General features: G+C 38.0%; 1 protein-coding gene across 1 annotated transcript in view; it reads right to left on the bottom strand.

Moving 5' to 3' along the window:
* Nucleotides 1-11,678: 11,678 nt before the first annotated feature.
* LOC101850608 (uncharacterized protein KIAA0825) overlaps nucleotides 11,679-27,387 on the bottom strand; it is a gene marked incomplete in the record, with an annotated part of 33,123 nt that continues 17,414 nt past the window's right edge. The window contains 16 exon segments of the mRNA XM_005088884.3: nucleotides 11,679-12,357; nucleotides 12,781-12,992; nucleotides 14,534-14,637; nucleotides 14,974-15,070; nucleotides 16,213-16,354; nucleotides 17,364-17,524; nucleotides 18,426-18,565; nucleotides 19,222-19,274; nucleotides 20,162-20,219; nucleotides 21,118-21,381; nucleotides 22,149-22,246; nucleotides 23,418-23,508; nucleotides 23,830-23,955; nucleotides 24,868-25,047; nucleotides 26,072-26,262; nucleotides 26,946-27,099. Coding sequence (XP_005088941.2) covers nucleotides 12,181-12,357; nucleotides 12,781-12,992; nucleotides 14,534-14,637; nucleotides 14,974-15,070; nucleotides 16,213-16,354; nucleotides 17,364-17,524; nucleotides 18,426-18,565; nucleotides 19,222-19,274; nucleotides 20,162-20,219; nucleotides 21,118-21,381; nucleotides 22,149-22,246; nucleotides 23,418-23,508; nucleotides 23,830-23,955; nucleotides 24,868-25,047; nucleotides 26,072-26,262; nucleotides 26,946-27,099 — 2,248 coding nt within the window.

Here is a 27,387-nt window from a genome sequence, read left to right as displayed (position 1 = left end):
TGTGTGTATGTGTGCGTGTGTGTGTGTGTGTTAATTGGGCATCAGGGTAGCCATGGAAAGGTAGATTCATTTTAGGGTGAATTTCGTTGGTGCTAAACAGTGAGGCCCTTTTTTAAGCAATGAAACGTTATATTTCTATACAAATGTAGAATATAATAATATAAATAGATAACTTCCTTCCTACACCATTGTGCCTTAAATGAGCTATTTGCAATAATACCATAATGATTTTATTTCTCTTTTGGAATTTGGTCAAGGGTACAAAATATGTCGCTTTGCTTTTGTTTGCAGTTATTTTGATCACTGACCACAAGCAACGTGTGTGTGTCTGTCCACTGAGCACAACCGCACACTCATACGGGTCAGAGTCAACATGATATTTTCTGCTTCAAATCTTTTCTGTTGCTCAGTTTTCCTTTTTTGTTTTAGAGCATAATCTTGACGCTTCATGGTGCTTTCTTCAAGTACTCCCATATTCCACGGAAGTCAGGCCTTGAACTCCGATTAAAGCAAACAAACAAACAAAACAACAAAGGAGCTCTTTGTTCTCTGGTGTTTCTTGAATAATGGTGCTTTTGTTGCTGATTTCTTTTATTTCTTTTATTTATTTAGTAAGGTTTTGGTTTTGCACGGAGCTCGCAACTGCATTAGGTCATATGAGCGCCAGGGGCTGGATGTCAACAAAGAAGTCTTTACGGGGAATCAGGCTTACTGAAGCTGCTCTGCTCACCTCTCTAGCCTCAACAGCACAAAGTCTGCTTCGATTATCAAGGCACCCCGGAAATAGCAGTTCACAAAAGAGTGACCAACATACAAAAGAAGTAGAGGGAAAATGACGATAGAAAGGATGCAGAAAGAAAAAGCAGCAGTTCCCTCTATGTTTTTCCGCCACAGTATGATGAGCATGACATTGATAAGTCAGCCCATTTACAGTTCTACTGGGCATAAGTTAATATTCCCCCTTTTGAAATGGCCTAAAGACAACTTCAATCAGTAGCACTGCCCTGGGGGGGGGGGTTGTTGACGTCAGCTGGCTGTTATTCCTGATCGTAATCATCGCCAACGACATCATCAGGACATCCACCACTACCACCTTTTTTTGTCTTCGTCGTTGCCAGATCAATTGCAGTTGTTGTCGTCGTCCCATTTCATGTTTAGATATCTATAAAACTTCCTTCTGTTGCTATTGTTACTGCTGCCACTGTTATTATTTAATCTGAATAAGAAGTATATATGCAATAAATCAAAGATGTTTTATCCTGCTTTAAAAAATTATCTCGGAGTTTGTAGCCTTTCCTAGTTTGAGATGTGAGTGGTGTCTGTTTTTTGTTTTGTTCTGCTTTTTGTTTGTTTGTTGTTGTTTTTGTTTGTTTGTCTGTTTTGTTCTCTTTAAATGGGGGCAGGGTAGTGAAGGCAAATAATGCAATGTTGAAGTGCTTGTAGACACTGTTGATGTTTGAAATGGAGTGCTAGCTGGAAAAAAAATTAAGTTTACTACCAGGATCTAAGGAGACGAGGACCCACGTCATCGCTATTACATATTATATTATTGTTTCGTTTTTAAGGCACACCCAGTTACACTCCTGTTCGTCCACGGTGTATTAATTTACATAATAAACCTCATGCATTTTCTTTTAATTAATCCATCTTCCTTCACGGATGTTCCGCTACATATCCATAGGTCTTCTTCCACTTTGCTGTCCCTTTATCGTATCTCAATCTTAGTCTCCTGCTTAAATCAAAAGTTTTATGGCCATTATCATGTTGATTTGCTCCCTGTCTAACTTCAGCACCAAGTCATTTGTCTGCTCAGTCTTTCACGTCATTCATTCTCTCTCTCTCTCTTTCTCTCTCTCTCTCTCTCTCTCTCTCTCTCTCTCTCTCTCTCTCTCTCTCTCGATGGTCCCTACCCTGTTTGCTTACATTGAACTGAAGAGCAAATGGAAGGATAAAAGAAAAAAGAGGGGACTGGGTTACACTAAGAAAAAAGTCTTATGTTTGCACTGTGCTTCAGCAGATCCGCCCCTCACCTATCACTCCTCCGTTTATTATAATGTATAATATAGTATGGGGGGAGCGCAAGGATAGATGAAAGCAAGTTTTTTCTAGAGACTGCTTTCGTCCAGGAGACGTTCGTAGAGCCCTTTATTCTTTATCTACTTTTGGGCTAAGTAATGCTGCTGCTGCTATACCTGTACGTCTTTTGTTTCCGGTTTTAATTAAAAATATTTTACCATGAAAGCCTAACCTGCATATTGTAAGCCCATTTATAAGCAAGTGGCTTTTATAATCACATCACTACACGCTAGTCAAATTTGATTTTATAAGTTCATAAAAATATTTGTACCGTTACAAAATTATATGTACTTTATATAGGGAAAAAATATGTTGGTAAGCCGTGCTCTGTGCATGTCCACCTTTTGTTGTCGCGGCTCAGTTTTATACTTTTCCATCTGTTGTTCAATTTAGAGCTCCTTACAAGCAGATACAAATACACAAGCGTAGTTGTTATTTCTGAGTCGGCCCATTTCATCCTTGAGCGAGCTCTTATTGATCTTGCCCTTTTGTGAGCTAGTTACTCTAAAAACTCAATAAAACTTCCTCGTACGCCGACACATGAGCCACGAACAAACAAATGAGCACTCGAGGTTTTGCACTAAAAGAATAATTATTGCTTCTGATCTTTTGTCTCCTTCCTCTCGGTATACAATCTTGCTTTCTTCAATAAATGTATTCGGTTTCTGCCAAAGTTACTTAGACATGTTTCTGACTCCCTCCCAATTTTACAGAATCTGCTATAGAGGCCTATGATGACCACGGCCTTTCTGGTCAGATTTTAATGAAATAAAAGGGTCTCTTTTATTTAGTCTCTTACATACATTGTAAATGTGAGTCTATGCAAATTGAATAAATAGGCCTGATCGTTTTCATAGGTTGTATTGTTACTTGAGACATTGAGGAAGCGATAGTAGATGAAATTTGTGGGGCATTTACACAGAAAAGAAAAGAAGTTTGGAACAATTTTAATAATGACTGGAGAAATCGAAAGGAAGAAAAGCCGAGGACGCCAACACACAAGATTCATGAATAGCCTGAACACCTGGGCAGCAAATAACAACACAATGAGCAACAAGGCAACAACTCATTCGTGAGGGCCCGAATAGAAATATAGAAGAGTGGGTTGAACAAACATAACCGCCGATGTCTGCCCGGGCAAGACACTTGATCATTAATGACTGTTACTTGTAGACAATCATTTTTTTGCTATTAGTATCAGCTTACAGTAAAATTTACATTCGACTCAGTTTGCACGAAAATGGCTATGTATTGTCCGAAATAAGCTATAACAATGGCATTCATCATTCACTGTATTCATTTTATAGATTTAAAACCCCTTTCAACACTGCAAGTTATTGAGTTAAGACGCAGGACCTCCGGAATTAAACGTCTCTCTGGGACGAAATGAGTGGGAAGTCTTTAAAACTCCCCAAAACAACCCAAGTTCAGAACACCCCGTTGGGGATTCGAACCAGGGCCATGATCCACTCCGTAGACCAACTGTGCCATTGGTGTGCGTTTTGACAGTGGTTTGTTGAAGAACGGAAGAGAAAGAAAGTATAATAAGATGATGCAGATCGCACCTGAATGATTCCTTTGTGGAAAACAGCATTTTCAAACTAAGCTGATAGTTTTTGTCAGCATAAAACAAACGCAAGTAGAGGAAGGGAGGACCCAGAAGCTGGCAATAGCCCCTAGTCAGATTCTGAAATGTCGTACCTCATTATGACATTTGAAACAGTACAAAACTGCTGTTTACTTTGTCGCACATATTATATCATATAGACTACATATGTACTTCTAATAAGACCTCTGACTCTGACTCGACTGTAACCAAAGAGAGAAAGAAGCCTTATCTATCTTAAAGTCAATGCAGTCGAGCCATTACTTATAGATCTATAGATCTACAAACGTTTTAGCGCTTGACCTTGGAATTTGAAGTGGGTCATTCTGCCATGAGATGAAGGGAGTTCGAGAAATACATTACACTTAGAGTCCGTGTATATAAAATAAGGAGTGCTGTTTTAGGCCACATATGGCCAGAATAAGCTTTACCCCCCACCTTTCTCATCTCTCTCTCTCTCTCTCTCTCTCTCTCTCTCTCTCTCTCTCTCTCTCTCTCTCTCTCTCTCTCTCTCTCTCTCTCTCTCTCTCTCCCTCACACACACACACACACACACAAATACCCCCCCTACCATGCGCGCACAAACTCCTATCCTTTGTCCACTTTTCATTCAGAATCACCCCTCTATTTTGAAATAATCCCCCTCACTAAATAAAAGATTAGTAGAATCTCGTTCTTGAGAATCCATGGTTAGTTCTAGAAATCTACTTTTTTTTTTAAATAAATAAACTGCAGTATACCTGATCTAATGTAGACATGTTAGGACTAGCCTATCACTACTATCAGCATAACCATGCCTTTCGAATCTGTCATCTCAAATCCTCAAAATGCAAAGACATTCAGTGTTGCCAGGTGGCAGTGTTACTCTAGATTCGGTCAAATACATGTATGCGAAGATGCTTTACAAAAAAAGAAAAAAAAAAACAAAGAAAAAAAAACAACCAAAAGTGACCCAATCACTTTTTTATCAAAAAAGGAAAGAAAAAAACCATTTTTTATGATGATTTAGCTAGAAATAGATCTATAACTGGAATAATGTCGAACCGAGTCTGCCCACCATGTTTGTTTTTTTCTTTCTTTTTAAAACCTTGCCTTACCCTAACATATGACGATGTTAGGCTCACTCATAGGTCCACCTACCCACTTTCGAAGAAAATATACATTTATCAATAAATTCAGTACGGGTATTTCAGACATGCATTAACGGCATGGGTTTTCAACTGCAGATTCGTAGAGATAGAGAAAAGGACCTTAAATTGATTCTAGATTCATTACATGTCCTACTGTGATGGACGATGGGAATGAAGAGTTGTTATTTTAATGTGGCCTAGATAAAGTCAGGTGGGGGCTAGCTTATATAGGTCATATGTGACCTAAATAAGATTAAGGAGCGGGGTTTAGCTTATATAGGCCATATGTGGCCTAAATAAGGTAAGGGAGGGGGTTTAGCTTATATAGGCCATATGTGGCCTAAGTTAGGTCATCCTATAAAATAAGTATCGTAGTCATTTGAGTCAATCCCAACTCAAAAACGATCATGATCCTATCTGTCACGGATGTGATGTAGATCAAGAAGTTTGGAGAAGTTTGCAATTCGTCTCGCAGGAAATTTAGGTTGTACTTTAAAAAAACAAAAATAAATTGCTGGCTATACTTTATACTTTCATTTTTGAAGCGTGTAGTAGAAGAGTGACTGCTTAACTGTGTTAGTTATTTAAGTCGTTTTATAATTGATCTCGACCTGTGACTTTTTTCTTTTTTGCAGCAAACAAAAGGAAATAATTTGGGATACCGTACCTGATATTTGAATTAAGGTTTCACTCCTGTTTCACACCACTCAGGCTATTTAAGACATTATTATGGCACCAGATGAAAGCAACACTTCCAACAGTCAAAAAAGCAATTATACAATTAATGAGGATGTTTCATGCTGTTCGAGACACAATTTAGGTTATTTTGAAGGGGACCATTCGGTGCTCGTTTTGGAGAGTTCTCAATTATTCTGAACCATTGTAACAAGTAACGCCTTAGATTTACCAGAGAGACATTAATTCGGAGGTCTTGCCTCATAGATCGCCTTTCTGTATTGAAAGAAGAGTTAAATATATCGTAACATCACTTCGCCGGCCTGACACCCCATGATGAAAAAGGATTCCATGCTGGGGGGAGGAAAAAAGGATGATTCAATTAGAAGCAAACCTTTTCTATTTGAATCTGCTATGCCTAAAGACAAATGGGGCGCAATAACAGACCAGGTGTTCAGCTTGCTCCATCGCTAAAACACTTTACAGCATGGTGAGTTTCATGATAGTTTCATCCCTGAAAAAAAAGGTTAATTGGAACTAGGGTTCTCCAAGAAGTTTTTACGGCTCTCTCATCTCTGTGATATTTGGCACAGCATCAGCTTGAGGGGGCAAATAGAAGACACAAAGAAAACTTAGTGGTAGGGAGGACAGATTTTTCTCATCTTGCCGCTTTTTTCTAGCTTAGGAGGTCATTTTTTGACACTGTCACAGACATTTAAAAATTGATTGGAAAAGGAGACAACAAAGGAAAAGGGAAGAAAAGACTTCTAAGTTGGATAGTCAGGGCTTACAATGTACATGATACTTTGCATGGGCCTGTAACAACAACAATAATATTAATGTTAAAAGTTAACACTTTCATCAACCAGAACAGAAAAAATTGTACAAAACAAAGAGACCAAAACAAGAAATTATATCATCAGGTTAGACGTGGATCTATTTCAGATACAAGGGAAATACAAGAGATTCTATCATATAATCATGGGTAAGCTGAAGAATAAAATAAATACTAGGGATTACTTTTTGGCTGTGAGTGTAAGTATAAATAAAACAAAACAGTGTAAATTTTCACAGAATGTGCAAATGGGACGGATATTTGCAGCTAGACTAAACGAATACTAGCGTGTAACACCAGCACAGTCAAACAACCTTTGAGTAATACAACACTAAAATGTGTAGAGTACAACAATAAATATATCACACACAGGGGATGATTTGCTCTGTAGAGAGTACAGTGCAGATGGTCATAGTACAATTTAAATGCATTGCAAAACTGAGAATACTTTAATAGATTCTCCAAATGTCATATCCTTCCAAATGGCATCAAATTGTCTTCATGTCTCCAAAGGTTTCTTCCCCGCAAAAAGCAGCAAAACGAAAATATCTGGAATCTGATCTTTCACATTTTCTACTCAACTGAAACAAAATTTACCCCATTTCTGTTAAGAAACTCTTTAGTCCCCCTAACCACAAACCTAAAGCACGTGATAAAATCGGTTAGTCTGTAATACTAATGATAAGTATCTACATTTTAGTATTTCATAAGTCAAGGATAGAAAAGCCACACGTGTTGATATAAGTGCAGCCTACAAAATTGTGAGATTTAGGAAATGTGTCATGTAGTCCTACTTTCAATGTGACCCCTTGTTCATTAACACAAGCGAAGTCTTCAAGATGCTTTACATGACATAAAAACTTCGACTATCCTTTGCGGCTTGACATGCTTACAGAACTCTCAAAACTAGGGACTACCCTCTGCGCACCCCAATACCAAAGCTTTAAAGCTTGACTAAAAGCATGAAAAGAGCAAATACTCAAAAGTATATCAAAAGTCAAACAATGAATAGGAGGTCAAAAAAGGACATTAAGAGCAAATTAATATATACCATTTTTCTCAAAAGACAAATTCATCAAGAGAAGTCTTTATCTTGAATAAAGCTCAGAACTGTGAGGAAAAAAAGTTCAACTACGACATTTGGTGATGAAATAAAGACAATACAAACAAGGAATTTAAAAAAATCTAACAAATAATCCAGTTTCTCCTCAATTTGACAATTATGCATTATGAAATGGGAAATTTAGAGGGGGGGAGGGGGGGGGGCATCTTATAAAACTTATCACACTTGGTATTCTCTTCACATTCAGTGATAGATATGACCAACTGTTTTCTTTTCCTCAGCAGCTCAATTGCTCAACATGGAAGAGGGTACAAAAGGTTTTTTCATTCATCTTTAAATAAACAATCCAGCCTCTAGTGTGAAGGCTGCTGTTCGTTGCAGGTCCTCCTGGCTCATGTAAAGTTCTGGGTCTTCCTGCCGAGGGGTGGGCCAATATTTTCTTCTCAGAGCCTCAGGCAAACGGTTTTCTCTTTGGCTGTCAGATCCAGTTGGGCACTGCTCTGAGTCACCAATCTTGAACTTCATGTAGAGGACAGGAACATTCTAAACTTGATCATAACCTATAAAAACAATTTAATGCTGCCCTAACAAAATCTAGGAAAATTACAATGAATTCCATAAAATTTGAGAAAACATCAAATGCAGAAAAATCTTAGAAAATGAAGCTAATATGTGGCCATTGTTCAGAAAGGCATTCAAAAACGTATTATTAATGAGAAAGGTTAATAATGAATTTACCATTCAACTGTACCTGACAAACAAAACTTTGTCTAGAGAACAGATTATGATAGACCTTCACATGAAAGCATATTGACATAAATTGTTATCTTTACTCACGGTTACTTATTGCTTGAGGGGAAATTTTATCAATTCAACAAAATAAATTACTCTCTATATAATTTCAAAATATAATCAACCGTGTTTATCTCTTGAAAAAATAAAAAACCAGCAACCAAAAATCACAGACCAAATACATGTAATGTTATATCACAACAACACCAGTCCCCTGTTAAGTATGACTGTTATAGTAATTTCTTGCTACATTCATAGCAGATTATTTTTTCGGAATCTCACATTTAAGTACAGAATTTATACATGTTTACAAGTACATTGGAACACTTATATGATCCAGAATGTTAACTAAATACAAATTTGATCTATCAAATTCCTCTTATCAGGGTCATTGCCACCAGATGAGATACACATGTCTCAGTCAGAGGGTTCCATCTTCAACAACAAGGTTCAGTGGATGAAACTTTCATTTTCCATAGATAGCATACTTTCGTGCCAGTTCCCCGACATAAGAAGCATGATGATAATCACAGAGAGCATGGATCAGAATTCAGCAATAGGCAACACAACTAAATCTTGATAAAATTTTTCATTGCCAAGGATAAAGGGACTTTTTAATGTAAGGTAATGAGGTCCTTTCTCACTGTATAGCGAGAATAAAACTCATATTCACATTATTTTGACATACAACAAGGTGAATTATACAGCCAACAGCATTATTCTGAAAACACAGTGAATCCATGTGTACATATGTTGTCCCACTGGTGAGGATATCCTTGGCATGATGTGGACTCAGAACAACTACAGCATCAACATTTGTAAATATGTGTGTCACAACGTGGTGGAATCAGACCATCGTCAATTTTTGGGTATGAGGAGTTATTGGTATCACCTGAAACTTGTCCATTTGTCTTGCTTTCTATGAAAATGAAAGCCAAGATATTTTTGCGACTGAAGGAGGTGAGGGTTGCCTGGTTTCAGAGTTAAAATTAGCAAGAAAATAGCCACCAAAGTTTAGTAACATCCACAGCCTACGAGTCCTTGGAAACTTGAAATTTACGTTTTCATGCCTTTAATCAACATTTCTGAGTAAAAACCCACACAGTAATGTATTTTTACATGGACATTAAAAATGTTGAGCAAGAAAACAAAAACTCGATAAAAATTGCTAAACCGCCTGAAAAATGCAGTTTTCTTCTGTTTCATTATTTTGAGGAGCACCTGATTTCACCACGATGCCTCACATCTGCAGTTATCTCAATACCTGGACAACAAGACGGATAACATGGGAGGCACAAGTTACTGTTGTTGGGTAATAAACTTCTTAAAAACAATTATGTAGCTTCAAATACTCCATGACTGAATTCTAAAAGATCAAATTTATTCAACTGAGTTCCTTGTATCACAGTAAATGCACCAAAACTATCATTACAAAAGTTGAGATCCTCACAACCCATTGCAATGCTATCACTCATTCTCATGAACTCTTGATATGTACTACTATTGGTACAAACATTACCTACCTCTTGTGCAGAGACATCCCACCAACTGAACAAGAATGCAGGGCAGTAAAATTGTGCTATCAAAACTCAAGCATTGGTTTAGATTCAATGTATAATCATAACTGGGATGCATGAAGAGTGATTCAGGCGTAAATAATACATAAATAAGGATAATTTCACTAGCAAACTTCATTGCACAATAATTTGCAGAACTCAAATGGACACTGCGGCATCTATGAAATCATGAGGCCCATTATGTGACTATCATGTGAATCCAGTGATATTTCTTATAAAAACAAAACAATGACCCAACCCGAGGAAGTCATTTAGACTACATGATAATTTTTATAAAACATGTACTAACTTTCATACGAGGTAAACAATAACAGTTGCTGATTTTTTCAGGACTACAATAGCTAATTTGTTCATACAGTATTTTAAAAAATTTCCCAAAGTACATTCACTTGCACAATCAAAACATTTTTCCTCTAGAATATTTTTCCCTCAATTCTCCGACTCAGATAACTGTCACTCACAAATTAAAAGTATATGGCATAACTTTTCACAACATGGACTCAGATGCCATAATGACTTGAAGATGGGAGGACCACCATTCCTCCAGCAAGGTACTTCTTTTTCTAACAAATTAAAAACAAAAAAATAACAAAATGAAGACACGATCAACTAAATACCGATCAATCACGAGGAAATTTGCAAAAGTAGGTCAGTCTACATCTTTGTTAATTCAAAACCACATAAAAAAGAATGCAGCAATTTGATGCGTCCAAAAATACTAATTGTAATGTGCATGACAGACCTTAGATTTCCCATAACCATCACCTAATGTACCTATATTCACACAAAGACAACAACAAACAATAATATTAGCCGTCTTGTTACCACAGCATGGAGTTATTACAAGGAAAAACTGCAGAGAGCGGCTTTTGTCATGTTCAGTTTAACATCAATCCTTGATGTTATTTCACTTTTAAAAAGACCTGTACAGACTAGAACATTCAGTTCAACAAAATTAGGAAGAACCTCAAGTGTTTAATACACTTAAAAGTTTCTGTTTATTTTTATTTTTTTATTTAGTAGAGGTTTTACGGCACTCTCAACTGCATAAGGTCATATGAGCGCCAAGGGGTGGATGTCCACAGAGAAGTCTTTACAGGTAATCAGGCTTACTCTGCTCACCTCTCTAGCTTCAACAGCACAAAGTCTGTTTCGACTTTAAAGGCACCCCGGAAATAGCAGGTTACAAGAGTGTGAAAAACATACAAAAGAAGTAGAGAATAAAATGACAATAGCAAGGATTAGGAAAGAAAAAGCCGCAGTTCCCTGTTGTAGATCAGACACAGTTATGAGCATGACATTGATGAATCAGCCCATTTACAATTCTACTGTGCGTGAACGAGAAATGTCCCCCCTTTGGGAATGGCCTAAAGACACTTCAGTCAGTGGCACCGCCCTGGGGGTGTTTATATTCAGTCAGTGTGTATCCATGCTGGGTCATCCAGTTAACATGAAACAAAAACTGTCATGGGTGTTATTACAGTTAAATTCTACATCAAGCTCAGAGAAACAAACATCTTTAGTGAAGTACAAAAATACTTAAGAGCTTTTTTTACTTGACCCAAACATGATTTCATAGCTCAAAAATTTCTACCTACAAAAGAGCGAGGAAAATGCACTTGAACAGGTACTTAAAAATCTTTTCTCCTGATGAGCATTAATAATTCTGTTATAAATTACAATAATTTCATATTCCCATTCATACACTCAACGGTGCACATTCAAAATCTATTCCTCAAGATTTGGTATATTATGGCATTAGTGACTGAGGCAGAAAGAAACTCAGATGAATCTGAAAAACAAAAAAATCCAACAGTTCTGTGAGTGACAGTAAAAACCTGAGGATGTGCTGGCTCAACAACCGACAATCAGTCTTGGATAATAAATATCAGTCAGCAGCTCGGTCCATGTCCAAACTCAAAACTTTTTCTACAACAATATAAACTGTATATGACTAGATAGTGTGTTTTAGAACAGGGTAACTGGACATACACAGAGGTCAATAAGAGGGCATACAACAGCAAATCAAGAGCAAAATAACACAAAATTTAGCAAAACATCATACTGGCGACCATGAGCCAATCAGTGCAAAACATCTTTATAAAACAAATTGTCACAATTGGAAACTGAAAATGCATATGAGGAAAGGACTTTAAAATATCAGACTTTTTATAAACTGAGATCACGCAAACAAAATTTGCCTTCCACTTCTACTAAGGAAGTTGTTGTCACTTTCATGTTATCTTCCAGCACTTATCTGCGAAGAGCAGGCAAATTGGCACAACAATAGCCCAATTGTACAAGCAACATATAGGATACTAAAGACTAAAGAAAAGACCAAGGAGTAGATCACACAAGAATACCAAGAAACTATCAGCCTTGCACAAGACAGCAACAAAATTGGTTAAAGAACTGACAAAGGCCTGTCAGTGTTCATAAACTGCTCTCAGGACATCTACAGGCTTCTTCTCTGCCTCCTCAAGAGTGGCTCCCTCTTGCATCTCATGTCGGTTCATCAACAGACTGCGAAAAGCCGGCTGACTTAAGCCTAAGTCACTGGTCAAGATAGCCATCCAGTCAAACGGGAACTCCTGAATGGCCATCTGAAAAAACAATCCAGTCAAAGTACCGAGTTCAAAAACACTTTTTTCAAAACCATCAAAATCATCATTTAATTTTTTTTTGGTCTTCCTTTAAAGGAGTGTCTCTTATTTGTCCATAGAGACACTTGGGGGATTACATTTCATGCACTTTTCTTTCTTTTTCATATAATTGGGGGGAAAGTATTTACAATACCACTTACTGCACTGGGTTTTTGTACGCAATATCAATAAGAACTAGCCACTCTCACTAGAAAGATCATATTTACCTCAAGCAGTCCACATGTGGGCATACACTATACCGATCCTCATAAAGGGGTAGGCAACTTTTGCCACTGATAAATTTTCCAAAAAGAAAGAGAAATCAGTTATGGTTCTTACCCATTGTACCCATGACGAAGACAGTGAAAGGCAAATGATACTGACCTGATTGAATGGAGAATCCCCAATAGACATCATGGCTTTGATGGGGTTGAAGTCGTCACTCGGAACTGGTTCACTGATGTCCATCTTGAAGGCAGAAGACGGCCTTTGACTGGTGGCAGCTAGTGGCACGGGGGGCTGGACATCCAGCTGTTCCAGGAGCCAGTGACTGTTGTTGACCACAAGGCGAGACACCGTGTCCAGGTACTTGAATCCTGTCAGGGTTGGCAGAACAGAGAGATACATCTGATGACATACCTAGTTTTGGCATTGGAGTTAATACATTACACACTAAATCGCCCGGGATAGCCCGCGAATTTTGTTACGCGCTCCATCTTAACTTGCCCGGAATCGCCCGCTCCGACCAGGCATATTTAGAAACGAAGTCTCGCCTTAACGAGACTCTAGGGCAGAGATTTTGTTTTACATAGTTATTGCAAAATGTTTCTTCTTCCGTTTGATACCGAAACGAAATTTTTCTGGTTAGGCTAGTAGTTTTAATATTAGAGCTGAACAAAGTGCGATCGTGTTTCTGACACTTCAAAGGTGTCTCGACTTGTTGAAAAGCAACACAATTAAGTTTGAAAAAGGATATAACAATGAATTTGAGCAAGAACAAGCAAATGACAAATCAGATGAATCAGATATGATGAAAATGTTGTAGCAAGAGTTTGGGGCGATTCAGATTTATCAGGTGTACAACTGTAAAATTTAGATCTAGGGCCCGACAGCAAGGCTGAGAGTGAGAGTGACAGGTCGGACACCCCAACTGAATAAAGTTAGAACATTTCCAACAATTTGTGCAAACATAAAGTTATATTTTTCTGAAGCTACAATCTTTTCTCTTCCTAAGTTTTAATTTTTCAGGATTTTTGGAATCTGTTTAGTATTTTTCAAATAAGTTTTTTAAACGCTTGTATTCACGAAAGATGTATTCTTTCCCATGGAAGGCTCACACTTTGTAAGGACAGAAGGTTCACTCAAAGTAGCTACTTCAAGGATATACTGGTGTAGTGACACAGACAATTTTAAAAACCTAAAACTTTTCTTCGTGCAAAACTGCTGATAGCCACTGAGGTCCACGGTGCATGCAATTATAAACAATAGCAATAGCAAAAGTAGGTTTCCTTTTCTTCTGAAAAGCAAAACCGAAAAAAAAACAACAGCTGCCTTTCTCTCATCGCTCTCCAAAGTCACAGAATGTATCATCCTTCCAACCTTTGATTTTTAAAAAGACAAAAAACAATGTGCAAAAAGGAAAAAAAAGAATACAATTTTTTCAGCAGGTAGTAACAGCAAACACAGTTGAAATTGTCTGAGATGGCCATCCACTGTTGAGGAGAAAAATGGCTCTCTCAGACAGGTGGCAGCCTTTGAAAATTGTCGTACTATTATAATACAGAAAAAAATGCAGGGGGGAAGTGGGAAGCAGCTATTTGTATTGGTGGCAGTTGGAACAAGTATTTCAGCATTTTTGTATTTTCATTGCCAGTTTATATTGTAGATATTCCAAAATGCATGTTAATAGGGGAGAAAATTTTGATTAAATAATTCATTGCTTATTACAAATGATGTTGTTGAGGACTTCTAAAAGTCAATTCAAATTAAAAGTTGTTGAAAGAGACTATACTGCCTTATCTGAGGTTTCAGAAACCCTTTCTTCTAAATGTATTTGTGCATTAACGTGATATTTTTTAATAACGTACTTTGCAATTGTATATGATGTAAGGTCATATCTATCATTTAACCTGCTTACCATTTGGTGAATCCATAATCGAAGAAGCGAGCAATGAATAGACATGATCAGTGAAAATGTTGGTAGCTGCTTCAGTAAAATCTGTATTCGGAAGCGAGTGGAACCTGAAAAAAAAATGTATTTAAATCTCAAAACATTCAAAAGGAAATTATTTCCTCAACAGTTCAATAGTAATCATAAGATAACCACAGTTCCCTCGTTTAGCCATTGCAAAGTGAAAGAGTCAGCTTCATTACAAATTTGAACACCCCCTTCAACCCCCCCCCATGTATAATAAACAAGTAAATAAAAGTTTAAGTTGCCAGGAAAATTTCATGAAAATTTCGCATTCCAAAAGAAAAAAACAGCTCAGTTCTCATTTTAAGTCTTCAATTTCAAATCTGCCAAGAGTCCATGATCTAAACAAATAAAGATGAAAGAAAATAAAAAGAGGAGCATACTCATCAGAAATGTACGAGGCAATACTGTTGATTTTCTCTGTTAGCCAGTCCTTGTGACTCTTGATGAATTTCAAAGCAAACTTAGGGGTGTTGGGACCTGGGAACAAAAAACAAACAAAATAGTGACTTTTTCAAAGAGAACAACAAATAGTCAAATTAATGTCAACAAGACCTGAAAATTAAGCTAAAGCAGATGTACATTGTCTGTTGGTAGTGATTTCATCCAAATGACGAAAAATATCCAACATCACGAGAGGGGGCTGGGACATTAATGTCTGACTAAACAAAAGTGAGGCGTGTTGACAAAATAAGTTGCTTCTCGGATTTTAGAAAATAGATAAGACAAATTTATAGGTTGAGGATTTATAATTTATAAGTATGAAAAAGGAGCTGAGGCAGACCGAAGAAAAGTTGGGAGGACAACATCAAGGAATGGACAGGCCTGGAACTCAAAGACATGCTCAGAAAAGCTGAAGATCAGAAGGAGTGGAGAAGATGCTTCAAAAACACGCTGACAGACATCCAGTTTACGGGTTAGGTGAAGGTGAAGAATGAAATGATAAAAGACAAATTAAATTTGAAGTGAATGTTATTGGTTTAGAATCTACGAATATGACCCTTGTGTCGAATTTGGCCAATATTTCCATTCATGAATTGCGAGAAACAACTCATTTTATAAGCACACCTCACAAATTACAAGTTTCAGAAGCTAATATTACAACATAAAATATGCCTATCAATGGATACACACAGCTGAGAACAAAAAAAGAAAAGGTCCCTCTGATCTTACGAATAAAGAAGGACTGACTTAACACTTCTCCTGTGAGACTGTTGTATCCCATAGCTTTAAAAATATTCCACAACAGTTTTCTTACACTCACTGTTTTGTCTATTGCTAGCAGTATACAAGTTAATCTGAAAATGTCTCACTGAGGGAAAATGAGGCTTGTGGCTTCATGCATAAGCTCCAATGTACAATGCAAGCAATAGAAAAGCAAGGAGCAAGGCATTCAATTTGCAGCAATGTAAAAGCTGATGAAAATTATCGTAAAACACATACACACACACAAGCACATTAAACATATCATTACTTGTACAATAAAAATGACAACCCAATATGACCCTAACATACAGGGAGGGTTAAAAAAAACACAAAGCAAATTGAAATTATTACTCTTCTTATGACAGAGATGACATATACAAATACAGATATACATAAGTCCACAAAAAAGTCACCACCTTTCCCATAAACAAGCACATGGAACAAGCTGTCAGCCACAGTCATGATTTGTTTCCTTGTGTCAGAGCTCATCAGGTCACCCAGTCCATCCACATTGGCTGAGAACTGCTGCAAGGATGTCCAAATGGACCAGGTGATTACCTGCAAATAAAATAAAATTCACTTTGATAAATATGTTAATGATCAAGATCAAAACTAAGAACATTGAACTATTTTCCATATTTTTAAGGCATGAAATTATAGTTTCAATCGAAGTGCCCACAGCTATAAGAAAAACAGAAAATCACAAATTTCGACATGCAATAAGTATGTGCAGCCTAAATAGAAATAATTCAAGACCTGCTCCTGGAAACTCCAACTTTTGGAAACCAAAGGGTAATTGTCATCACTTGAGTCAAATCATGTTCAGAATTTTGGAGTCATATGCTGTGCTTATGTACTAAATGCTTTATCCATTTAGTCTGTACTATACCCTACACCAGTCATATGCATGGGATTAGTCAACCTGTTAACAAACCATAAGGCTTCTCTAGCCCAGTTCCAGTATGCATCAGACGTAACGTACAATATTTCAGTAAAGTGCACACTGGTATTATTTCGACTGCCATAGGTGTCAATGCTTTTTACTGTTGCAAAAAAAAGGCACTACATACAGTAAAGTTCCCAGTAAAGTTTTTGAGGTTACCAGTGTACTTCCAATTAGCAGTTGACCAGCTGGCCAGGGGAAGTCAAGGCTTGTGGCTTACAATTATGAGCAGGATGTGTAAACATTTCCCAGCATCAGGAAAATATCAAGCAAAAAGCTGACGTATCAAATTTGACACACAGAAGAAAGTTACAATTACAGACCTGCCAACCACTCCATGAATAAATATAGCAATTTTCCTCGAAATCCTAAAAAAAAATCGAAGTTTGGGAAAAAAAACTAGGTCTACAGAACCCCAGTAGGTTAACAAACAGACTGGGGGAAATAAACATGTATTGCAAATGCACTCACATAAACGCAAATGAAAATTGTGTATTTTCAAGTCATTCGGGAAAAAAAATCGGAGAGCTCTGATTTCATCGGAGTACTGGGCAGGTCTTTATCTATTTGACCCATGAAGGAGAGTTACAACTTCCACTGCTTTCACATAGTATGACAATTTACCTGCAAAGCCACACATCGGTGACTTGTCTTTATCCCCAAATCTCTGCAGTTGGTCTCTATCATGCTGAACAGAGTGCAGACAGAAGCAGGCAGGACAATAACACATTTCTCTATTTCCGTTATCAACAGCTCTAAACAGTGAGAGAGAACATCTTTCAAACCTGAAAAAGAAGACAAAAGTATGTTGGATGGTCATGTCAAAAGAGGCAATGAATCGGAAATAATAGAAGTATGTGAGGTATCCTTGTGATATCAAAGAAATCGGCATTTATATGGCATTTGGGCAATTTTTTTTATATTTCTCTTTCCGGCTCAACATCTTTTATGTCCATTTAAAAACACTTTGGTTTGGATTTTAAAGAAAAACGTAGACCAAAAGCACAAAAAAAGCAAATTTGAAGTTTCCAAGGAATCTCAAGCTTTGGAAGGCGCCAAACTTTGGCAGTCATTTTCTTGCTAATTTTATCTCTGAAACTAGACGACACCCATCTCCTTCAATTGGAAACACCTAAACTTCTATTGAAGACTGATGGGTAATTTTTTCATAGAATGTAAGGCAAACAAATAAGCTTTAAGATGATACCAATAACTCCACACGCCCAAAAATTGACGAGCGCCTGATTCCACCACGTCGTGACAAATGTCAATGTTACTCATAAAGAAAAAAAGCATGAGGACGGAATCAAAAGAAAAAAAAAGACCAACCTCCTCTTAACAAACATGTATTATTTTACCTGTTGTTCAACTGTACAGACAAGATTCAAGACCCAAAAAAAATATATTCAAAACATACTTTGATACCCCAATATATTACAATAGTCCTCTGCTTTTTATACAACTATTAAGTATTTTGGCCACATTGCAATGAAGAGGGAAAGGACGGAAAGAAATGGGAGGACCAAAAGGAACACTCAAATCAGTACTTTGGCATTCCTTCAGAAGGTACAGCAACAGCAACACTTACATCACATGAAAAGCATACAGATGAAAATAAATGAAGTATCCCTTCACATCACTCTAGCTGATGAAATATTGAAGACAGTAATATAAGAAGCTTCTCACCTGGGGGCTTGGAGTGGTCTCGCAGAGAATACCCTGGTGGACAGCCACAAGGGAGGTCAGCAACATATGAAATCACTGGTCGTATGAAGGTCTCTGATGTCTTCACTCTGTTCAGGTACCTGAGCATGGGCTCGATCACCCTGGTTGACAGGGAAGTACACTTATATTTAGCTTAGCAGATGAGTAGGCTTATAACAAGTAAAGAAATATAACACTAGGACCCAGGCATCGGAAAAGGAATAGGTTCTTGTTTGGACAACACTTCTCTTTTTTTTTTAGCTTTGAGTGCCAAAGACTAGAGATACTACTAGAGTTAAACATACAAAAAAGGAGGAAAGTTAAGCACGACAGAAGTTTGATAGGAAAGAGGGACCAAACTACAACAGAGCACCCGCCAACCACCCATCAGACAACAGTTCCTAGGAACTTGTCCACACTGAGAGCTGTATTGTGCAGTCTTCCTACTACCAATGAGTTTTCTCCTTATACAGAACAGAAAGATAGCAAAATTCATACTGATTTTCCTTCTTTTTTTTTGTTTCGCTTTCTAAATGCAAATGTTTTGGTCTCAAGTGTAATTACACTACTCCATGTCATCAAAGCTTCCTCAGTTGTTTTCACTAAGGGCCGCCATATTCAAATAATGTTGATCATCAACAAAACAGGATACTTTGACCAGCCAGCTAGCCAGCAATGAAGACACCAAAATCAGGCCAGCGGAAAAGCTAGTAAAGTATTAAAGAAAGCAAATTCATCAATAACTGGGAATTAAGGAATGTAGTCATAACAAACAAACCTGTCACTGAAAGGCTCCAAAATCTTGAAGACTGAAGTAACCCATTCTGGTACCTGCCAGATATACACACAATAAGTTAATAATGGTTTGATTCCACTTTGACACTTTACTGGCTTTGACCACAATTTTTGTTCAATATTGTGATACACTATGAAAATATTTCATAAAGGAAAGTAAATTTGTTAATGCAACTAGGAATTAGAGACACTTAAACCTATAAGCAAATACCACACAGAATGTTTTTAAAGCCCTTCAGAAAACAAATACAAAATAGCTCTACACTCTAAAAAGCAAGGAGTGGACATGACAAATAATACTTAATTTCAAAGCCAAAAATATTAAATCAGCTAGACATTTTAAAATAAATTACTATCCAACATTTTACTAATACTTCAAAGAAACATTAAACAGTACTCAAATCTGTCCTCACAAAGAACAAGGTACAAAGTAAAAAAGCCATCCATTGCTCAGACACAGGTACATTAAATGTACACTTCAGAATGGTAGTTGAAAACTTTTACAAAACCAACTTATCATAAACGACATTTATGACTCTGAAGCTGGATCTCTCTAATAAAGTTGCATACAACAGCATTGAAAAAATGAAAAAGCTTACTTATAAGAGTCCTCACAATGACACCTGAAAACAAATCCACGACAGGGACAATACAAACAAAGATGAACAAAAGAACAAGAGCTGACTATACCAAAGAGTTTAAGACAAAAAAGGGGGGGAGGGGGGGGGGATGAGAGCTATAAAAGGAAAGTGACCAGGAGAGCACCCTGAGAGCTAGTGGAGAGGCAATACATGCAGACAGGCAAATAGGCATGAATATAAAAAAAAACAAGTAAAAAAAACAGAACAGAAAAGATATCATCTTTCAGACAGACAACACCCTGCAGGGGAAGGACACGGCCAAACAAGCACCCACAGACTCACCTTCATTTCTGGGGTAACCAAAGGATTTTTTATGTTGAACATCTCCCAGGACGTACATCTACAGTGGAAAAAAAAACCAATAATAATGTTATTTGAATACGCTCAATGAATTCTGATTTATACCATTCAGTGTTAGAGACGTCCCTGAAGAGGTTATATTTAGTACTAGAGTTCGGGGCAGTGATGTCCCCCAGATAAATGAACTAGTGGCTGCGTGTGCCCACCCTGGGATGCTGAACCTCAAGGGCAAGACATGCGCAGTTCAATAGAAGAGTGAGTACTTTTCAAGACTCACGTGGAGGCGTCTCGGCAGTCTAAAGAGGAAATCTACAAGCTTGCACAGAAACATGGGGTCTGGGTGGTGTTATACACAAAAGAGCTTGTGGAGAGTAGGGTGGGGGCTCATGTAAATGGGGGTGTGCTGGCCATGCGTGTGAGGGTAAGAAGGCCCCCATGTCTGACACGTGTGACGTCACTGCCGCGAGCTCTAGTATTATATGTAACCTCTTTGAATGTCCCTCACTTTAAAATTTAGGGACTGAACACGTCAAACAACCACTACATTTATTTGTGCAGAAAGCAGTCCCATATGCGACCTACATTCACGAAGACTTTGATCCTAAAAGCACTGGCTCTATAGAGACATACAGTAAGGGACAGCACCAGTGGGATATTCTTGAACTTTGTAACAAGGTTTCGGGAGTTAACCAGGCTCTCCATCTGACTGACTCCGTCCTACTGGAAAAAGGCAGTAAATTTTGAGGTCCTGCCTCTGCAAAAACTTAACAGCATATGCATGAGCGCAAACAATTTTCAATGCAACACAAATTTCTAGTCAATTAGATTAAAAGAGCTACCACAATGAAATGGACTATTTTTAATTAAATCAATTACGGGATGACTACAGGGTACAAAGGGCAACAAAGAATGCCAATGCAATACAAAAGTTACGTCACCTGTCAATAACTGGAATAATGCACTTGGCTAGAGCATCTGGGAAATAGTGCACTTGTCCCAGGATGTGAACCAAAGCATCAACCACCATTTGGATGTCCGTGGGTTGATCATTGTCATTCAAAACTATGCCAGTTTGTAAAAATGATGGACTTGGGTCCATAGGAGAGTTTGAGTCAGTGGAGCTCTGGTTGGACAACTGAGGTATGAGCTTGGATGTCACCGGTGCATTGGAGCTATTAGAATTGTCACTTGAAGACTTGGATCTGAAATTTTGAAGGGGACATTTAAGGACAAAGCATTTTACTGTCATAAAAGAATGGATATAAAAATGAACAAATTGAATACTAATCTGGTTCAGATCTTCAGAAAAATAGTAAGAAGCTGAATTTCAAAAAGCTCCCAAAAATTGAGATATGAATACTCGAAACACAGTGCCTGCATGGCATGTCTGGACTTCAAATCAATTACAATTTTGTCGACAACATACTTGTGTCATGATGTGGTGGAATCAGGCTCTCATCAATTTTTGAGCAATTGAGTAATTGGTATCATCTTAAAGCATGTTCATTTGTCTTGCTTTGGATGAAAAAATATCCAGATATCTTCAATAGAAGTCGAAATATTAGCGAATAAAGGAGGTGGGGGTCACCTGGTTTCACAGGAAAAATTTGTGAGAAAATGGCCGCCAAAGATTAATTATTTCCTTAGCTTGAGAGTCCATGGAAACTGAACATTTACATTTTTTATGCCTTCAATCAACATTTTTCAGTAAAACCCACACAGAAATGTGTTCTTTAATAGGCATGACAAGAGTCGCGCCAAAAAACGAAAATTCGATAAAATTCACAAACCTGCGGAAAAATGCCAGTTTCTTCACTTTGATCATTTTGATGAGCGCCTGATTTCACCATGCTGCCTCACATTTAGCCCTTTATTGTTATGTAAAACATGCAAGACAGGCAGAAAAGGAGAAAACTACATCCAAACATTTCTAATCAACACAATCTCCAAAAGACTGCAAACCACAAACTTGAGTGTCTTTGCGAGCAGACTGGCCCTCGATTCCTCCTGTTGGCATGCGCGGGTCAAGAGTAGGATTGATAAGGTGTAGTCTTTCATAAACAGAGCCTGGTGAAAGATGGAAAACAATTTATGCCTATTTGTCAGTTAACAATGAAAACAATAAAATGATACCACAACGTCAACTGTGTAGAGGTAAGTCTAGCTTAAAGATATGTAGAACAAAAGGACAAGAAAACGTAAGACAAGTCACCGTCTAATCCTTATTTTAAAGTGCACTCATACATGGAATAGAACAAGTTTGTGAGAAACAGTCAACTTAACCCCTTCACTGCCCCGGCCTGCCAAGAAGTGCTTCCCTGTGCCATGTGCCCGCTGATGCGGCGGGCCTATGACGAAGTCATATTTAGTGTAATTTTCCACTGTTTAAAGGGACAAAACTGTGTCACGACTAATCCTCGTTGATATTACAGTAGTCTCCCATGAATCTGAGCGTCATTTTCATTGTTTTGAAGAAGTGAAGTGTTGACGTTCTGATTTGTGTTTACATTTTGTTTTGTTTTTTGCTTTTCGCAATGGCATCCTACAGACCAGTCTATCGACCTTCTTTTTTAGCTGCAGAAGTTCTAGTCTAGATGAAATTATGAATAACTGTAACAGTGAGGATAATGATTTAAATCGAGTTTCTGAGTTAGGGGCTCTATGTGACGCTTGTAGTAATTGGAGCAATTTTCCCCGGCACAGCTATGTAGCTCATAGGAGGCAGTGAAGGGGTTAAGACAAGAGAGCATTAATAAAAGTAGCAGGCAGAATGATGCAACATTTAATGTTACATCTAATCAAAATTTAAAGCGCCTCATAAAGTCTCATGGATACATTTGGGTTTTAAAATACAGCACATTATACAAGAGACAACAAAAAGGCATACAAAGCTAGTGATCTCCATATACCAATCTGATTCTTTGTCATATTTGTCTCACTCACCCTGCAGTAAACAGTTACTTCGATCTTAGTAGAACCAGAATAAGTGAGTCAAAGCAGTGTGAGCCAATAAGACCAAAATGCTGTAAGAACCCCCTGGCCTTAAAAGGAAGTTCTTTTATGAAGTTATATGTCATATGGACTTTCAATTGGACTGACATATGGGGAGGGGGGGACATACGGTTACCAATAAGCTTTGTAAAGCTAACTTTAATTTACACTGAAACTGCTTGGCAAAGCACCTATATTAATGTACCCCACATCCCACACTCCCAGCAAAATGGCATGTCACACCCACCTGAGTGAGACCTCCCCAGTCCATCTGTGGCTGACCCAGGAAAATTCTCAGGTGCAAATACAGGGCAGATGTGGTCTGCATGTCATCATAGCTGGAAAGTAACGTGAAATTTGATATTAAACTCTGATAACAAGCAAAGTGTTTTGTTTTTTAAAGTTGAATAAGATAGGCAAACAATTGAGTTCTCTCCCATACATGGCAATTTCAAAGAAATATAAAATATTCACTTGCATGCAAATCATTCGACAACAATATGCTGTTTGGTCCCTGAGTGTATGAGAAATTAAATTTGATAAAGCTTTACTACTGCATTTGATAACCACTTACTGTTGATATGACTTACTATTGCATTTGATTACAGTCAATAACAATGTTTGATAACTACTCATTATTGCATTTGATAACGACTTACTGTTTGGTCCCTGAGTGTATGAGAGATGGCCACATCCAGTGTAGCCACTGCGTGTTGTTCCCATACTGAGAAGAGCTCCCGCTGTCCTGGCTCTCTGTCCGGCGACTGTACCCACGCTTGAACACCCTGCACGAAGAAAGTATTGATACGGAAAACTTAATCCTGATGCAGCCTTTCACAGTAATAGTTCCTTGTTTAATTGAGTTAAAGATAAATGCATCAACACAAAAATGGCCATTAAGTCTACGGAAAAAAGTAAGACAGACAGAAAAAAAAGAGGAGTAAATGAAAAGAAGTCGGACCACCTGCACCCCCCTATCAACCATACACACGTCATTACTTGTCACTTATCAACTTTTGGTTGGTGGTAGAGAAAAAGTGGTAGAAAAGAGTTTCACTTCCACCTTTGAATCTGATGCAAACAATTGTTAGAAAACAAACAAACAAAAATAGTCATTAAAAAAATTATATTAAACAATAACTGCTTTTTCAACCAAACATGGTAAATGAACAAAACAATCTTTAAAAATAAAAGAAGAAAAAAAGCTTACCTGTACAATACTGTAGCATTCTATACACATTTATCTAATTTTGTCAAGGACTTTTTTTACATGGATAATACTTTAGACTATGAATGAACTGTGGGTGAAAACTAAAATCATCTCTGCACATCACAATTCCAAAAGCTGCTTTTAACCATTACATAAGTCACCAAAAAAAAAAAAAAAAAGAAACTCCGGAATATCAGATAATCAGATACTTTGATACTTTCTGAATTCTGGGAATTTCATGAGACACAGCATCTACTGAAAAGCAAAATCAAGGTTTTGGGGTTTTTTTTTAACTTGAATAAATATCCTACTACAAACAGAATACATCATTTCAGCTGTAACCTTATCCCTATCCCCCCCCTCCCCCCTAACATAAAGAATATATCACTGTAGCTGTAACCCCATCCCAATCCCCCCCCCCCCCCCCCCCCGTTCAAATCCCCCATCTCTCCCCTCATCAATTCCAGAAGGAGACATCCTTTCTCACCTGTACAAGGTGTCAATGGGTGAGGTGACCACGGCCATGACAGCCAGGAGGTTGGAACACTGGTTGTGGATGCTGTAGTGAGGCAGCTGGTTGTGTCCTGGGTCCAGGTACTGGGAGATGGAGGAGCATGCCTTCAGCAGGTGCTCTATGCTGCACAGGAGGATGCTTGTGATGTCATACCTATCAGGAACACACAGAGAACGTATGTCTTAATATTTTCATTGTGCACATCATGCCAATATGTCAAGAATTTTCAAGGGGAATATAAAATCGTGACACATTTAAACAACACTCAGAAGGAAGAAAAAAGAAGTGAACAGAAAATGACATTATTCTGTTACTTCTCTTTTTTTTCTTTCAAATTATTACCCACCTGAGCACTATTGGAGGAGAGCAAACAGTCAGCGGTAAAAATCACTCTTTGCTCTTGTCCTCTTTCAAGCCCATCTTCTGAGACATGTAGACACATAAGCATATGATGTCCATATTTTCAGCTGAGAGGAAAATGTTGGCTGCCAACTCATTTCTATCAAGTCCCAGCCTGTTTATAAATCTCCAAAACAATTTAAAATGAACCAACCCCATCAGGTACACCAATGTGAAATGTGAAGGCAAACAGGTTGAATCCTGCCTTTAACCCCCTGACCCCTGCCCCACTTAGCCTACAGGACCCATGCACCTGAGCTCCCTTGGGTCTACTGCTACCTCATCAGAAGCTGAGGCATGCCTTTGAATTGCAAACGGGTAGAGGTGGGCAAAATCCGGATAATCTATAAGGATAACCGGATGATTCTCAAAGAAACATTATCCAAAGTCAGACTCTTAACTCTCTTTTTTTCTGACCCGTTTGCCGAAGCGGGTGCACCCATTTGTAGAAATGATGCTACCCGCTTGTCGAAGTGGTTTTCACACATTTTCCGAAGCGGTTCATATCATATTATTTGCTGAAGAGGTACACTAGCATAGTATCCGGATTTTGCTAAAGCGACTCATTGCCCAGCCCAGCAAATGGGTAACAGGTATATACAGTCAAATCCAGCTTTAAGGTCCGGCACGTACACTAGGAAATTTTCGACTCCTCCCATATCTGCAAATGTGCAAATAAGGCAATCTCAATTCAGCTGTCTTTACCGCCAAGGGACCTCATACTACCAGCCATGCAACAAGTGAAAACTTTCCTCCTAGTGACACTTAGCATACAAACCTCATCTGCTTGAACCTTCGGAAGCTTGGGCGTACTCTAGCATATCTCTGCATCATAAGTAGCAGCGAGTCTTGCAGCACGGAACTGAAGAAGTTCTGAGCCAGCCGGGGAGGTAGAGTCTGCCACATGTCCTGCTGGATACCTTGCAGGTAAAAGTTCCACATCTGAACTGTGAAGGAGCACCTCTCATCCTGTTGTGATTTAGAGAGAAATAAAAACAGTCAAAAGACTATTGCACCCTAAGGAAGGAAGGAATCTTTTTGAGAGATTTCCCGCTTGACCCCATGACTACAAAGTAATTCCGAAACTGTGGTGACCCTATGACTCCTGCCTCATTTTAAATTTGTGGCGATCCTATAACTCCTAAGTAAGTATTTGAATATCCACGACTGAATAAAAACTCAATTTAATAAATCATGCACATGAAACAGCGATGGGCAGAGACATCCAGTCCATCCTTCAAGCTAAATTTCACCATAAAGGACAGTCACTCTATACTTTTTGTCATTATTTTTTTCTTTTTTTTTAGGGGGGTGGGGGGAGGATATGGAGAAGCAGAAGAGACTTCAATGAAGACCGTTTCAAAACATCTAAGTAGCATTTTTCAGAATTATTTTCTCACACATTTCAACTCAACTTTCATAGAACATCTTTTTTAAAAGAGCGTAATATGCACCTGTTCAAAATAGGAGGGTTCCTTTTCCTTGGTTCAAGTTATTCATTTTAATGAAGCAATGGAATTCTTTGAGAACAAGTTTGGGAAAAAGCCTGAACAAGTCATATGTGTTCAACAACTACAAGCAACTAGCAGCAGAGGATAAAACTACAGTCAATTGGCCTAAGGGAAAAACACCACATCAAAACAGGTACACACTTCTTGAAATTCTTTGATTTCAGCCCAGTTTCCACTGTCAGCATCTGAGAAAACAGAGGTGGCTAACATCTGATTGTGTAGTTGCAGTATGTGCTTCCCTAGTCCGTCTATCAAATCTGTGTACTGTTTCAGCAAACTTGTCATAAATTTTTTGCTGTGGACAAAAATATTGTTAGTATCCTTGAATTATCATTTACACTACGAAAGTATCTCATTCTTTGTCACTAAAAAAAGAAAGAAAGAAACTCGCGATACATTTCAAAAGATTTATACAATCTAAGATCCATAAAAATAAGTATAAGTCAGATCTGTTAATATCCTTAGTACATTCTGTCATTTTTTCCTAAATATACAGGTGGGGACCTGAGTGCACACCAGTGTGAATGTGTATGTGAAGAGTCTGGGTGAGAGTGAGAGAAAGAGTGAGAGAGAGAGAGAGGGG

This window comes from Aplysia californica, unplaced genomic scaffold (assembly GCF_000002075.1).
Source record: "Aplysia californica isolate F4 #8 unplaced genomic scaffold, AplCal3.0 scaffold00001, whole genome shotgun sequence".
NCBI classification, from domain to species: domain Eukaryota; kingdom Metazoa; phylum Mollusca; class Gastropoda; order Aplysiida; family Aplysiidae; genus Aplysia; species Aplysia californica.
Note: the sequence above shows the minus strand (reverse complement) of the source record. Positions and strands in the feature narration are given on the sequence as shown.